This window comes from Pongo pygmaeus, chromosome X, assembly GCF_028885625.2.
Source record: "Pongo pygmaeus isolate AG05252 chromosome X, NHGRI_mPonPyg2-v2.0_pri, whole genome shotgun sequence".
Taxonomy (NCBI): Eukaryota; Metazoa; Chordata; class Mammalia; order Primates; family Hominidae; genus Pongo; species Pongo pygmaeus.
Genome location: NC_072396.2, coordinates 141,376,651 through 141,392,493, shown reverse-complemented (window position 1 = coordinate 141,392,493; position 15,843 = coordinate 141,376,651). Strand labels below are relative to the sequence as shown.

The window sequence follows — 15,843 nt, the reverse complement described above, 5'->3', positions numbered from 1 at the left end:
TCCATAATGATTTTCTTTTTCCGCAATTCTTCCCCACCCCTTTCCCATCTGTCTTAGTCCATTCCTGCTACTATAACAAAATACCATAAACTGGCTGGCTTATAAACAACAGAAATTTATTTCTCACTTTGTAGGCTGGGAAGTCCAAGATAAAGACGCCAGTATATTCAGTGTCTGGTGAGGGCCCACCACCACCAGTTTTCTGGTTCATATAAGTGGCACCTTCTCACTGTATTCTCACATGGTGGACAGAGGCCTCTTTTATAAAAGTGTTAATCCCATTCATGAGGACTCCGCCCTTGTGACCTAATCTTCTCCCCAAATCCCCACCTCCTAATGCCATCACCTTGGGTATTAGGATTTCAACATATGAATTTGGGGGAGGACACAAACATTTAGACCATAGCACCATTAAACACGATACCTATCATATTCATCTAACAATTATTCTTTCCTCCCCGGGTCCACTGCCACCACCCTAATTCAAGCCACCATCCTCTCTTTCTGGTCTGCTCCCACAGCCCTATTAGTGTCCTTTTTCCCACACTTACCCCCTACAGTCATTTAATGGGCTCAAAGGTCCTGCCAATCTTGGCTCCCTCATTTCATGCCCCTCAAATTCTTGTCACCTGGCCCTCTTTCTGTCCTTTGATATTTGCCAAGCTCTTCCTCTCTACTTTGTGCTTAGTATTCTCTTCTTTTCCTGAAGGCTTTTCCCTCAGCTGTTCCCATAGCTAGTTTCTTTTCTTCCTTCAGCTCTGATCTCCAAAGTCACCACTTCACATAGACCTTCCCTGATGTTTTAGTCAAATTTGTTCTCCCTAATATTGTTCATCAAAGCAACTAGTTTATTTCCTCGCTGGCATTAATCACAACATGCCATTCTTTTGTTAATTGTATTCAATTTCTTTAAGAAAAAAATTAAAAAACTTTTTAGTTTCCCCCCTCAACAAGTAGGATGGGGCAGATGAAATACAGAATGCTCAGTTAAATCTGAATTTCCGATAAACAGCGAATTTTTAAAATATGAGATTTGGGACATACTATACTAAAAAAAGTATTCGTTATCTGAAATTTAAACTTAACTGGGAGTCCCTTTTTTTTTTTTTTTTTTTAGACGGAGTCTCGCTCTGTTGCCAGGCTGGAGTGCAGTGGTATGATCTTGGCTCACTGCAACCGCCGCCTCCTGGGTTCAAGCAATTCTCCTGCCTCAGCCTCCCGAGTAGCTGGGACTACACGCACACGCCGCCACGCCCGGCTAATTTTTTTATTTTTTGTTTTTATTTTAGTAGAGATGGGGTTTCACCATGTTGCCCAGGCTGGTCTCAAACCCCTGAGCTCAGGCAATCTGCCCGCCTCGGCCTCCCAAAGTGCTAGGATTACAGGCATGAGCCACCGCGCCCCGGCCGCGTCCCATATTTTTATTTAAAATTTTTTAACAGCTTCGCAGAATAAACTAGCGTCCCGCATTTTCTTTTTTATTTTGAGACGGAGTCTCGCTCTGTCGCCTGCCCAGGCTGGAGTACGGTGGCGCAGTCTTGGCTCACTGCAACCTCCGCCTCCCGGATTCTCCTGCCTCAGCCTCCCGAGTAGCTGGGACTACCGGCGCGTGCCACCACGCCTGGGTAATTTTTTGTATTTTTAAAAAGAGACGGGGTTTCACCGTGTTAGCCAGGACGGTCTCGATCTCCTGACCTCGTGATCCACCGACCTTGGCCTCCCAAAGTGCTGGGATTACAGGCGTGAGCCACTGCACCCGGCCTCGTATTTTCATTTCTTAAATCCGGCACCCTTACCCACAGGCCTGACTCTTGTCTTTTCCCTGGGGTTGTATCTTCCTGGCCTAGCCCAGAGCCCACCATTTACAAGGTGCTCAGTAATTGTTCTATATGAATGAACTATCTGCATGCTGTTTTATATGTTTTTTACTCATCTGAAATTTACATGTATTTATCAGAAATTCCCACACCCACTAAAAACACTTGTTAAAGACAATTTTTGAAAATATATTATATTGCCAAAACTTCGTTTTCCGTTTCTGCAAAATTGGTATAGTAGGAGTATCTACCCTCATCACATTTTGACAATTAGAAGAGTTAATGGAAAAGTAAAAGTAAAGTTTTGCACCGTGCCCGGCCCACTAGGACGCTCAATAAACTTCAGTTCTTTATTAAATGAAGCCTGTGCACCATTTTAGCGCAAAGCAAAAAAACCGCGTTTGTAAAGAACGGGTGGGGGTAGGGAAAACGGTTAGAAAGGTCCGCCGACCCAACACCAAGGGCCCGGGAAAAAGGGAGGAGAGAAAGGTGAATGACAGAGGAGGCAGCCAATGGGGAGACTGGGAACTACTTCCCCCCTCCCTTTGCGTTTCAAATTCTAAGCTCCGTTTCCATCCGGGTCCTTCAGCCTCGTTCCCGGGCAGTATAAAGTTTGCTGTCTCCTTTGTTCGCCCTCGTTGCGCAGTAGTGCTAGCGGCTTCGTGGTTCGGTCCTCGGAGCCGGCAGCCGCCACTGGTGCTGAGCTGCTAGGAAACCCCTATCGGCGAGCTCGTTGGAGCTTGAACCCATTGTCACCCCTCCGGTACGTGTCTCCTTTCCTCAGTCCGTTTTTCGTGACACTCTCCCCGTGTTAGGACTGGGGATTATATCTCCCTGGAGATGGGGGTGGCGGGCGCCATTTTAAGAACCCAAAGGTTCCGACCTATTTAAATAAAGCTGAGGGGGTCGAGGGAAAACAAATGAGGGGGCCCGTTTGGTTGTATGCCTCTCGAGAAAGTTTGGCTGCCGTCTGCGGGAGTTGGTAGCGGAGGTCGGGGCTTTGTAGGCTGGAGCGGGGCGAGGAGCGACCGCACCACCGCGATACCTGCATTGGTATGGCGCTGGCGCTAATGATGGGCATGTGGACTTCTATGCGGGCTGCGGGCTTCGTATTAATTGGTGGCCCCAGAGAAGAAGCCCTCTGAATGTTGCCAGCCAATGTTGGTGGTAAAAGTTGGTCCCCTGACCAGTGTCGGTGGTTCTGGGTTGAATCCAAGTGTCGCCATTTTGTCTTTTACACGCGGTTTTTAATGACGAGTTTTAATTTGGTTCCGCTGCAGTCACGGAGTGTCGAGTGTTAGTGTGTGCGTCCGCGTTCCGTTGCTTAATAGGAAACGATGTTGACAATTTGTTTTTATCTTTTTGGCCGGATAGTAGAATTTTCGGTAGGGCGGGGGCCGGTGAAGAAGAGGCGGCATAACTTGGCTCAAACTTCACATTTCTCCTTGGATTTAGTAGGGAATCCTAATGAGGAAAAGAGGAGTCGTTGGAAGAGGGCTTGGTGTTAAGGTCCTGTGTCTAGCCTGTGACCTTGGGAGTCTTTTAAAACCCCATCGTTAGGAAGGGTGTGATGAGTAATTGAATCTTTCAAAGGCAACAGGACTGGAACTAAAAGTTGCTTTTTCAAATGGTAAGCAGCTGTTGCTTAAGAACAGCTAAGGGTGATCAAGGGTAGTGGTAAAAGTTAAGTTGGCCCTTTTAACCAGTTTTATGTAAATTGCACTGTTACTAAACTACTTAATTCAAATTGCTTCCTACTGTGGCTGAGGCTTAGCTCGTTATCGTTTTCTTTAGTTATTAAGGAGCAATGGTTTTAGTGGAAAATATGAGAAATGTGCGAAAGTAAAAGTGTCCAATAAACTTGAGGAACTTTTTGCAGTGAGGTAATACTATTCCTTTTCAACAGACTCATCGGCAAAAAAAGAAAAAAAAAAAATGGTTGAAGCAGATCGCCCAGGAAAGCTCTTCATTGGTGGGCTTAATACGGAAACAAATGAGAAAGCTCTTGAAGCAGTATTTGGCAAATATGGACGAATAGTGGAAGGTGAGTTGTCTGGCAGTACAGGCTGGGCTATTATAATTAAAATATAAGCTGTGATGAATTTGATTGCATTGATCGTCTGACATGATAATGTATTTTGTCCTCTAAGAAGTTCTGAGCTTTCTGTTTACACATTTACTTTGGTTATTTCATTTGAACTAGGGTAACACTTTATTTTTCTGAAAACTACTTTTTAGTACTCTTGATGAAAGACCGTGAAACCAACAAATCAAGAGGATTTGCTTTTGTCACCTTTGAAAGCCCAGCAGACGCTAAGGATGCAGCCAGAGACATGAATGGAAAGGTGAGATTGTCTACACAATGGATGATGACCTGTTACTAGTGCATAAAATAACATGTAGTTGCCCAAGTCTGGTCTAGGACAGCTTTTGAGTTTTCGTTGTTTTTCAGTATATACCTGTCTGGGACCCACTCATCCTGTTTGTGATTCTGTTCCAAAGAGTATTCTGTAATTGCAGAACCAAATCTAGTAGTGACTTATATCTTAGGCTTGTAACATTCTCTCAGTTCAGAATAATTATGGCGTTACATGATACTTTTTTTTTTTTTTTGATAGTCTCCCTCTGTTGCCTAGGCTGGAGTGCAGTGGTGCAGTGCTCACTGCAACCTCTGTCTCCCGAGTTCTAAGCGGTTTTCCTGCCTCAGCCCCCCGAGTAGCTGGGATTACAGGCATGCGCGACCACGCCCAGCTAACTTTGTATTTTTAATAGAGACGGTTTCACCATGTTGGCCAGGCTGGTCTCAAACTCCTGACTTCAGGTGATCCAGCTGCCTCAGCCTCCCAAAATACTGGGATTACAGGCGTGAGCCACTGCGCCCACCCAACATGATACATTTTATCTTGAGATCCATGAGCCATATTTTGATAACTTGGCTTTTAGTTTTGGCTATTAGTTTTGATAACAAGCTGATATCTACTTGGCCTTGTTTTAAATTTTACCATACAATAATGCAGTGGATTCACCTTATGTTTCAATCCAGATCATCAGTATCGTTTTTAAGTATTAAGAATTTTAAGGGGAAAAGCCCCATTTATATAAACTGACTAATGAGCAACACTTACCCATAACTGCATTTTGAAGGACCTGTTAGTGTCTTAGTGCACAGTAGATGTGCAAATTATTTTTAAATCTTGATTTAATTTAACCGTATTTTTTTTTTTAGTCATTAGATGGAAAAGCCATCAAGGTGGAACAAGCCACCAAACCATCATTTGAAAGTGGTAGACGTGGACCGCCTCCACCTCCAAGAAGTAGAGGCCCTCCAAGAGGTCTTAGAGGTGGAAGAGGAGGAAGTGGAGGAACCAGGGGACCTCCCTCACGGGGAGGACACATGGGTAATAACTTGCGTGGACCTCGGGTTTGGTGTATAAGTTAGGGACTGCAAGCTCATACCAAGTGGATGCTTTGGTTAAGTCCTTGAGGAAAGGCGCCAACTTTTGAAATTGACAACACTTGTTCATCTACCAAAGTGATTGCCAATTGAAAGCATGGGAAGCATGTTAGACTATGGTGTTAAACCGTGGACAGTGTTACTTCTTGTCCAAGTAGTTCACTCTGTAGGAAAGGCATTTAAAAATTGATAGGCCGAGGTGTTGGACATGAAAACGAAATCATTTTTATTTTTTAAAGTTAGCTGGGCGTGGTGGCGGGTGCCTGTAATCCCAGCTACACGGGAGGCTGAGGCAGAAGAATCACTTGAATTTGGGAGGCAGAGGTTGCATTGAGCTGAGATCGTGCCACTGTACTCCAGCCTGGGGGAACAGAGCGAGACTCCCTCAAAAAAAAAAAAAAAAAAAGTTTAAGACTACCTTCAGTTCTTATTTCCCCAGTCTATATATGACTGCACTGCATGCTCCATCAAGTACAAGTGAAACTAACTACCCAAATCAATAATGGTTTTTTTGTTTTTTTTTTTTTGTTTTTTTTTTTTTTTGGGGAGAGTTTAGCACTTGTTGCCCAGGCTGAAGTGCAGTGGCACGATCTTGGCTCACCGCAACCTCTGCCTCCCAGGTTCAAGCGATTGTGCTGCCTCAGCCTCTCGAGTAGCTGGGATTACGGGCATGTACCACCACACCTGGATTTTTGTATTTTTAGTAGAGACAGGATTTCACCGTGTTACACTGGTCTTGAACTCCTGATCTCAGGTGATCCGCCCACCTTGGCCTCCCAAAGTGCTGGGATTACAGGCGTGAGCCATTGTGCCCGGCCCAATAATGGTTATATTCTTGATGAAGTAAAGAAAACTTTTATAGTGGTTGAGCCTGGTGGCTCACAGCTGCAATCCCAGCACTTTGGGAGGCTGAGGTAGGCAGATCACAAGGTCAGGAGTTCGAGACCAGCCTGGCCAGCATGATGAAATGCTGTCTCTACTAAAAAAAAACACAAAAAATTAGCTGGGCATGGTGGCGCACACCTGTAATCCCAGCTACTCAGGAGGCTGAGGCAGGAGAATTGCTTGAACCCAGGAGGCAGAGGTTGCAGTGAGCCGACATCAAGCCACTGCACTCCAGCCTGGGTGACAGAGTGAGACTCAAAAAAAAAAAAAAAACTTTTATATCTTCCTTGATTCTTGTGAGTAGTAATATTTTTCTTTTTATTTTTGATGTAGATGACGGTGGATATTCCATGAATTTTAACATGAGTTCTTCCAGGGGACCACTCCCAGTAAAAAGAGGACCACCACCAAGAAGTGGGGGTCCTCCTCCTAAGAGATCTGCACCTTCAGGACCAGTTCGCAGTAGCAGTGGAATGGGAGGAAGAGGTAAATGTTCCATGTATGATAATCTATGCTACTACCATAACACAAAAAATTGAGAGGTGAATGATGCTTAAAATTTTAATTGGCCAGGCGTGGTGGCTCACGCCCGTAATCCTAGCACTTTGGGAGGCCGAGGCAGACGGATCCACGGGGTCAAGAGATTGAGACCATCCTGGCCAACATGGTCAAACCCCGTCTCTACTAAAAAATACAAAAATTAGCTGGGTGTAGGGCGGGTTCCTGTAATCCCCGCTACTTGGGAGGCTGAGGCAGGAGAATTGCTTGAACCTGGGAGGTGGAGGTTGCAGGGAACCGAGATCACGCCACTGCACTCCAGCCTGGCAACAGAGTGAGATTCTGTCTCCAAAAAAAAAAAAACAAAACTTTATTCATGGAGTCTGGGCGCGGTGGCTCACGCCTGTAATCTTGACACTTTGGGAGGCTGAGGTGGGCGGATCATGAGGCCCGGAGTTCGAGGCCAGTCTGGCCAACGTGGTGAAACCCTGTCTCTACTAAAGATACAAAAGTTAGCCGGGCGTGGTGGCGGGCACCTGTAATCCCAGTTACTCGGGAGGCTGAGGCAGGAGAATCACTTGAACCCAGAAGGCGGAGGTTGCAGTGAGCCAAGATCGCGCGACTGCACTCCAGCCTGGGTGACAGAGCGAGACTCCCATCTCAAAAAAAAATAAATAAATAAACTTTTAGTCATGTGTTCTAGGTGAATTAGATAAATGGAATTAGCACTGAAAAAAATTTAAAATGTGAATGGGAAATTCTAGAAAATAGAATTAGGTGATCTAGCCTCCGTAATGTCATCTTTGAAGTCAGCCTCATTACTTTTCATATCCTGAATGTTAAGTTCACGTTTTAAGTTTTTTCTCTGGCTATGTTTAAAAACATGATATTTTTCCTTAAGCTCCTGTATCACGTGGAAGAGATAGTTATGGAGGTCCACCTCGAAGGGAACCGCTGCCCTCTCGTAGAGATGTTTATTTGTCCCCAAGAGATGATGGGTATTCTACTAAAGACAGGTAATAGAAAAGTGCAGCTTTTTAAATTAATAATTAAGGTTGAAGGAAAGCTTATCAAAAGCATAAACCAAAACTTCTGCTTTGTAGCTATTCAAGCAGAGATTACCCAAGTTCTCGTGATACTAGAGATTATGCACCACCACCACGAGATTATACTTACCGTGATTATGGTCATTCCAGTTCACGTGATGACTATCCATCAAGAGGCTATAGGTAAGTGACTTTGCTTTCTGTGGCTTGCGTGTAAGAAAAGTTGCTATAAAAGTTGATTCTCTGGGACTTAATGTTTCTCTTTAATTTAGCGATAGAGATGGATATGGTCGTGATCGTGACTATTCAGATCATCCAAGTGGAGGTTCCTACAGAGATTCATATGAGAGTTATGGTAAGATACTGGTTAAGGGTCTTTAGTATCACCAGCTTGAGTTTTTAGGTTCGTGAGCCAGTTTATTAGGCTGTGTGGTGCTTGCTTTTAAAGGGATGTTTGCTTGCTTTTAAAGGGGTAACTTTATCAGCTGGGCTTTTCCTACTTTTGTGAGGGGCTTTTTTTGTTTTTCTAAGTTTCTTTTGAGGCTGTTTGCTTGCTTTGGAGGGGATTTTGCTTGCTTAAATTGGCAGCCTTATGTGTTTTCCCCCAACAGTGAAAATACAATTTAAAAATTTTATTAACAAGATCAAATATTTACCATTGCAATATGAAGGCAAGTTCTACAGTTCAAAATTGCAACTTATCACTGGAAAGTGGCTGAGTGTCTACTATAAAATAACAAGCTCTCTGGAATATCCTCTTGAAATACACACCGTCTTCAGTCTTTTCAAACAAACATTAAAATGAATCCAATTCCATATCTCAGCAGATGAGCAAATCCCTGTTATGGCCAGCAATGGCAGAGTTTAAAACCTTCCACCCAGTTGAGAAAGTAAACTTTTAATACAAGAATTCTGTAAATTCAGATTTAAAATGTTGTATATATACAATTTATAGTGTTGCCATATTACCTGACCATTGACCCTGCAGGTAACTCACGTAGTGCTCCACCTACACGAGGGCCCCCGCCATCTTATGGTGGAAGCAGTCGCTATGATGATTACAGCAGCTCACGTGACGGATATGGTGGAAGTCGAGACAGTTACTCAAGCAGCCGAAGTGATCTCTACTCAAGTGGTCGTGATCGGGTTGGCAGACAAGAAAGAGGGCTTCCCCCTTCTATGGAAAGGGGGTACCCTCCTCCACGTGATTCCTACAGCAGTTCAAGCCGCGGAGCACCAAGAGGTGGTGGCCGTGGAGGAAGCCGATCTGATAGAGGGGGAGGCAGAAGCAGATACTAGAAACAAACAAAACTTTGGACCAAAATCCCAGTTCAAAGAAACAAAAAGTGGAAACTATTCTATCATAACTACCCAAGGACTACTAAAAGGAAAAATTGTGTTACTTTTTTTAAATTCCCTGTTAAGTTCCCCTCCATAATTTTTATGTTCTTGTGAGGAAAAAAGTAAAACATGTTTAATTTTATTTGAGTTTTGCATTGCTTTTCAACAAGCAAATGTTAAATGTGTTAAGACTTGTACTAGTGTTGTAACTTTCCAAGTAAAAGTGTCCCTAAAGGCCACTTCTATCTGATTTTTCCCAGTAAATGAGGCAGGCAATTCTAAGATCTTCCACAAGACATCTAGCCATCTAAAATGGAGAGATGAATCATTCTACCTATACAAACAAGCTAGCTATTAGAGGGTGGTTGGGGTATGCTACTCATAAGATTTCAGGGTGTCTTCCAACTGAAATCTCAATGTTCTCAGTATGAAAAACCTGAAATCACATGCCTATGTAAGGAAAGTGCTATTCACCCAGTAAACCCAAAAAAGCAAATGGATAATGCTGGCCATTTTGCCTTTCTGACATTTCCTTGGGAATCTGCAAGAACCTCCCCTTTCCCCTCCCCCAATAAGACCATTTAAGTGTGTGTTAAACAACTACAGAATACTAAATAAAAAGTTTGGCCAAAACCAACCATGAAGCTGCAAAGGTGCTTGCTCTTACTGTTTCAAATTTTTGCAACTCTGTAGTGTCTCACTTTTAAAGGAACAGCTTGATTGCAAAGGAGAAAATAGATAAGCAATGAAGTTATCTCCAACTTCCTAAAGGCTTATGACTTCTAAAAAGTGAATCTATCAGCATTCCACATCAGATTTAAAGCATCAAATGCCTGTGAAACAGCAAAGATGGTAAGCAAAGCAAACTAGTTTTTCCGTCTAAGTCGAAATTGAACACTTACCTTCCTCATAGTACAGTGAAACATACTGTACCTCAAGGCAATGGAAATGCCTTCTAGATTAAAAAAAAACTTTTGGAAAAAAGAAATATTCAATAGCATATTAGAAGTTCTCCAAATTCAACACTTGGATTTTTTTTTTTTTTTTTTTTTTTTTTTTTTTTTTTTTAAAAGCATGTGTGACACTTAAAGGCTTTATTAATAGAGCTGTTGTTTACCAATGGCGATCTGGGGCTTGGGAGGGGGTATTTTTTTCAAAGTCCATTTTTGATGAAGACCTTTAAACATGCTTCATATGTTTTAACATTTTTTTCAAATTAGTCTTTTAGTCAATATAGGAAATGGCTTAAATTTGGGGTCCCCCTTTTTACCCCTGTAAGCCATTGCAAACTTGACATTTAGTTGGATGCCTGACTTGTTTTTAGTTCTATGAAACTACACTGTATGGAGAAAATCTATTGCAAGTGGTCTTTAAAAAGCAAAACCTGAGGCAGCATGACCCAGGTCCAGCCATGAAGTTGAAAAAGATGCTCTTGAATATAGTAAACTTGAAGACCTCCAACTAAAAATCCTTATACTGCACTTATTCCTTCAAATAAGTTTTGTTCGTTCAACTTATGGATTTAACGTGGCAGTGCACCATTGGAACAGAATGACAATCCATAAGCCATGCAACTTAACCATTTAAGCCATTCCAGTCCATCCCGAGCCAGTGAATCTTCCACCACTTAAGAGAAATAGTAGAACATGAAATATATTAAGCTGCAAGTCTGAACTTGCCTTTTCTTTCTGGAAAAGAGGGCAGTAATAGGCAAGTTTTAAAAGAATTTCCTTAAGAGAGATAACTAGTTTTCATTTATTTAACTTTTGCAGGTTGATGATTTTGCTCATTGTGGTCGTGGAGTGCTGATTGATTCACAGTAGATAAAGCTGGCAGTAAGAGAAATGCTAAGGTAAGTGTTTAAAGCAGTGGCCTTTGAAGGTTTAAATGTTGTGTAACTACCACTTAGTTTAGTTGTGACATTGGCAAGTTATTGTCCTCACTTCATCTGTAAAAGAAAACGCTGCTTGGAATTGATGAAGTTAAGTGCTTTAATGTGTAGTGCCTGACACATTCATTGTGAATAGAGTGAGGTTACATTTCTGAGAGTCTGGCTCATTCATGAGATTATTCTTAGCTATTTTTGAACCCATAAAGCTTGCTTATAGCTCTTCATATGCAAACATTCTCAACAAGGAAGTACATACGTAAGAAGTTTGCTCAGCTGGGCACCATGGCTCATGCCTTTAATCCCAGGACTTTGGGAGGCCAAGGTGGGCAGACCATGAGGTCAGGAGTTCGAGACCAGTCTGGCAAACATGGTGAAACCTCATCTGTACTTAAAAAACAAAAAACAAAAAACAAAGCTGGGTGTGGTGGCGTGTTCCTGTAATCCTAGCTACTCAGGAGGCTGAGGCAGGAGAATTGCTTGAACCCAGGAGGCGGAGGTTGCAGTGAGCCGAGATTACGCCATTGCACTCCAGCCTGGGCAACAAGACCCCGTCTCAAGAAGAGGAAAAAAAATTTGCTCAGTGCATTTTGTAAAACGATATACTTAAGTTGTTACTAGTCAGTGCCTGCTCATTTGCATAGCCACAGTACAAATTGACTAAATGTGGAGTTGATGCAACTGTGGCTGCAAGTTCCCTGTTTAACATAATTTTATTGACATAATGATGACATAGTATGTAATTTTAATATTTTTTTTTTTTTTTTGAGACGGAGTCTTGCTCTGTTGCCCAGGCTGGAGTGCAGTGGTGCGATCTCGGCTCACTGCAAGCTCCGCCTCCCGGGTTCATGCCATTGTCCTGTGCCTTAGCCTCCCCCAGCAGCTGGGACTACAGGTGCACGCTGCCACGCCCGGCTGATTTTTTGTATTTTTAGTAGAGATGGGGTTTTACTGTGTTAGGATGGTCTCGATCTCCTGACCTTGTGATCTGCCTGCCTTGCCTCCCAAAGTGCTGGGATTATAGGCATGAGCCACCGCGCCTGGCCGTCTATGGTTGATTTTTTTAAGTTTGCGTATCTTTTTTTTTCTTCTCTGTTCTGAGACAGTTTTGCACTTGTTGCCCAGGCTAGAGTGCAATGGTGTGATCTCAGCTCACTGCAACCTCTGCTTCCCAGGTTCAAGCGATTTTCCTGCCTCAGCTTTCCAAGTAGCTGGGATTACAGATGCCTGCCACTATGCCAGTTATTATTATTATTATTATTATTTGTATTTGTATTTTTAGTAGAGACAGGGTTTCACTGTTGGCCAGGCTGGTCTTGAACCCCTAACCTCAGGTGATCCGCCCGCCTCGGCCTCCCAATGTGCTGAGATTATAGGCGTAAGCCACTGCATCCGGCTTGCTTGCTTTTTTTTTTTTTTTTTTTTTTTTAGGAGATGGCTTCTCAACTCACTGCCTTCCAGGTTCAAGCAATTCTTCTGCCTCAGACTCCCAAGTAGCTGGGACTACGGGTGTGCACCACCGTGCCTGGCTAATCTTTGTACTTTTTGTAGAGACAGGGTTTCACTATGTTGGCCAGGCTGGTCTGGAACTCCTGACCTTGAGTGATCTGCCTGTCTCGGCCTCCCAGTGTTGGGATTACAAGCGTGAGCCACTGCGCCTGCTTGCTTTTTAAAGCAATTACTTTTACTTTCAGCTAAAGCAACAAAAAAGTATATATTTAAATGATAGTTTGGGGGGAAGTACTTTACAGTAAAACAAATACTATGTAACAGGATCCCATGTTTTTCATTTTACAGAGTTGTTGAAGCAGAAGGCGGCTGATTGTCAATAAGTCACTACAGTTGCATAAGCAGTGCTGTCAGAATTGGTTTGGTGCAGGCAATAGATTTTGCCTTCAGGGATTCCTGTGGATCTGAGGAAGGCATCAGTGTTGATTAACACTCATAACTAGGGAGTGACTGGTAGTTACTTAAAGCAAGTAATTGACCAAATGGAAAAGGGGAAGTAATTAAGGAAATTGGTAAGTGGAGGTAGTCAGGAAGTTCTTGTGGTTCTTTACATAGATTTTACACCTTTGGCTTTCATTTTGTTTAGCTAAAGTCATGGGGACAACTCTTCAATTTAGAACTTAAGTTGAATTATAAAAATGATGGATATAAGTGGTAGCTCTATCTAGTGAAGTGTCTGTCAGTAAGTGAAACGTTTTTTGGTGGTGGCTTATCCACAGTTTAGTTGTAGAATAAAACTTGAGTGACATCTGGAAAGTAACCATGCTAAGATGGCAAGCACACTGGAAACAATTAGGCCACTTGGCTTTCTTTTTTTGTATTGTTTTATAAGCCTACTTTACCTCCCAGTCTTGGAAACAAGTTTTAGTTTTTTATTGGTTTGGAGACTAGAGCCAATAGTATAATGTTCTCAAAGGAAACAGACTTGAGTTGTTGGATTAGAGGAACTAACCCAACTTCTATGATTTTTTTTTTTTTTTTTTTTTGTCATATAGTTATGGCACTGTCTTGTTTGGAACATCTGCAACTAGGGATAGTACAACATTTTTAACTCTAATTTGACAACCTACTACTAATGACAGACCACAAGGGTAATGACCAAATTTATGTGGTTTTTGCACTCCATAGTTGTCTTAGCCTAATCCTTCTATACTCTTATGATTACTTGGGTTAACGCTTCTGTGAGGACCTTCTGGCTTTTGAGATACCCTAAATATTTAAGATATTTAGATATCTTGAAGATAGTATAGGATATAGAGATTGTACCAAATAGGAATATAAGGAGTATGTTAAAATGACCAGATACCTGTTTGATAGTTTACTGACCTAGCAGATGTGTGGAAAAGAAATCAGATCTTGATTCTTCTGGGTTTATACTGGTTGTAAAACAGAATGATACAGAAAATGTTTTCCTTGTTTAACTGGTAGTTGAACATAGAACTTGGGTATTATAGATCACTTTTCACTTTTTGGAATGTTTTGTACTGAAACTTAATAAAACTTTAACATGGCATCTTTTTTTGTGGCAAGGGGCTCTTTTTTACTTTTTAGAAATTAGGGGTTTATGTTTTTAAGTGTTTTTCCCATGTCCCCCTCCCCCAAACACTATCTCTGTTGCATTGATGGCACTTAATCAGTTTTGCATGGGAATGTCCAGAGTCATTGAGGTGGTTCATGTGACTAGGCCTCCTTTATTGAGAGTGAGCTTCAGGGGCAATGTAGATGACTTCATTCAGTCTTCACTCTAAAAGTTAAATGGAAGCACAATCACACACCTAAGAAGCAGAGGCTAAGTAAGCCAGGAATCAACTGTAGTGCTTTTATTTAATTCCTGCTTACCTCTTGGGGAAAAACAGGTCAGCAACAACTCAGTTGTGGCTGTGGATTCCAGGTACTTTGGGTCAAGCAATGCATATGATAAAATGCTTCTGAATTTGCAGTTTTCAGTTTCTCTGCTTTACCTAGTGTCCTGTATATATCTGACTAGTTGATGTTTGTTTGTGTCTAAAACTGGGCATTGCATTTGGGTTATGTAGTCAGTTGAACAGAACTCAGCACATGGAGAAAGAATGCAGCTAAGCATTAAGATGGCAGAGAAAGCCCTAAGTATTGTCATTCTGTAAATAGTCTCAGCTCTACACCTGTTGTTTTTTGGGGGTTTATTAATGAGATGGAGTCTCACTCTGTACCCCAGGCTGGAGTGCAGTGGTGCCATCTCGGATCGCTGCAACCTCCGCCTCCCGGGTTCAAGCGATTGTCCTACCTCAGCCTCCCAAGTAGCTGGGATTACAGGCGTACGCCACCATACCCAGCTAATTTTTATATTTTAGTAGAGATGGGGTTTTCATCATGTTGGCCAGCCTGGTCTTGAACCTCCAGACCTCAAGTGATCTGCCCACCTTGGCCTCCCAAAGTGCTGGGATTACAGGTGTGAGCCACAACACCCAGCCAGCTCTATACCTATTGTTCCAGGAAAACATCACTCTACTCATCCCGTCAATACTTTATGTTGCACGTCAGTATACTTCCTGAAAAGTAACTTGAACTTTTGTATCAGTTTTAATCAAACTTTAATCAATTTAAGATAACATTTAAATCTGAAATACTCAAGTATTAAGTATACCCGTTTTATGAACTGTGAGAAATGTGTACTCTATCAATGATGGATAATTACCATCATCTCAAAGTACTTGAGTTTTAGCCATGTATACATCAGTAGTTCCATGTATAGTATGCTTTCCCATTCGTGGAAACCTGGGCCTTTTCTGGTTTTTGGCTTTCATGCATAAAGTTGCTATAAATGTTCTCATACTAGTTTTTGTTTTTGTAATTACTGAGATGAAAATGGGTGCGGAATTGCTGAATCAGGATAGATGCACATTTTTTGAGAGATGGCTAGGCATTTTTTCCAAAGTAATATTGTGGAAACACTTAGCCAATGATGTGTGAGTTATTCCATGCCTCGTCAGTATCTGGTGTTACATTTTAGCCCTTAGGGTGAATTTGTGGCTTATCCTCTCAGGAATAAGTAGTACTTGAAAAAAGGTATATGGTGAAATGCACTGATCTCATGTACAGTTTGATCAGTCTTGAGAAATGCTTAGCACATCAAGACATAGAACTTAGCTCCGGAAAGTTGTGTGTGCCCCTTCTCAGTCAATAGACCACCTCCCAACACCAGCAACAAACACTGACCTGATTTCCATCATAAGATATTTTTTGCATATTTTGATTATGTAAATTCTGTTGATGTAATTTATGTCTAGCTGCTTACAGAATTTTGAGATTCATCGACATAGTTGCATGTATATTCCTTTTATTGCGGAGTAGAATTACAGTGCATGAAGTAACTTGATGGACATCTGGGCTAGTTCCAATTTTTGGCTATTACAAATACTGTTATGA

The 15,843-nt window shown here is 42.1% G+C and overlaps 1 protein-coding gene and 1 non-coding gene across 2 annotated transcripts; both read left to right on the top strand.

The window, feature by feature from the left end:
• The first annotated feature begins 2,395 nt into the window (after positions 1-2,395).
• On the top strand, positions 2,396-13,951 carry RBMX (RNA binding motif protein X-linked). The gene is made up of 11 exons (XM_063660333.1): positions 2,396-2,580; positions 3,724-3,861; positions 4,056-4,162; positions 5,044-5,215; positions 6,490-6,642; positions 7,556-7,670; positions 7,758-7,883; positions 7,973-8,055; positions 8,689-9,893; positions 10,814-10,893; positions 12,727-13,951. Exons 2-9 carry the CDS (start codon positions 3,753-3,755, stop codon positions 8,997-8,999), a joined length of 1,176 nt encoding a protein of 391 aa, XP_063516403.1. The 5' UTR covers positions 2,396-2,580; positions 3,724-3,752; the 3' UTR covers positions 9,000-9,893; positions 10,814-10,893; positions 12,727-13,951.
• LOC129025544 (small nucleolar RNA SNORD61) lies at positions 3,909-3,980 on the top strand. Its single transcript, XR_008497292.1, has one exon. It is a non-coding gene; the product is annotated as a small nucleolar RNA SNORD61 (small nucleolar RNA).
• Positions 13,952-15,843: the final 1,892 nt, after the last annotated feature.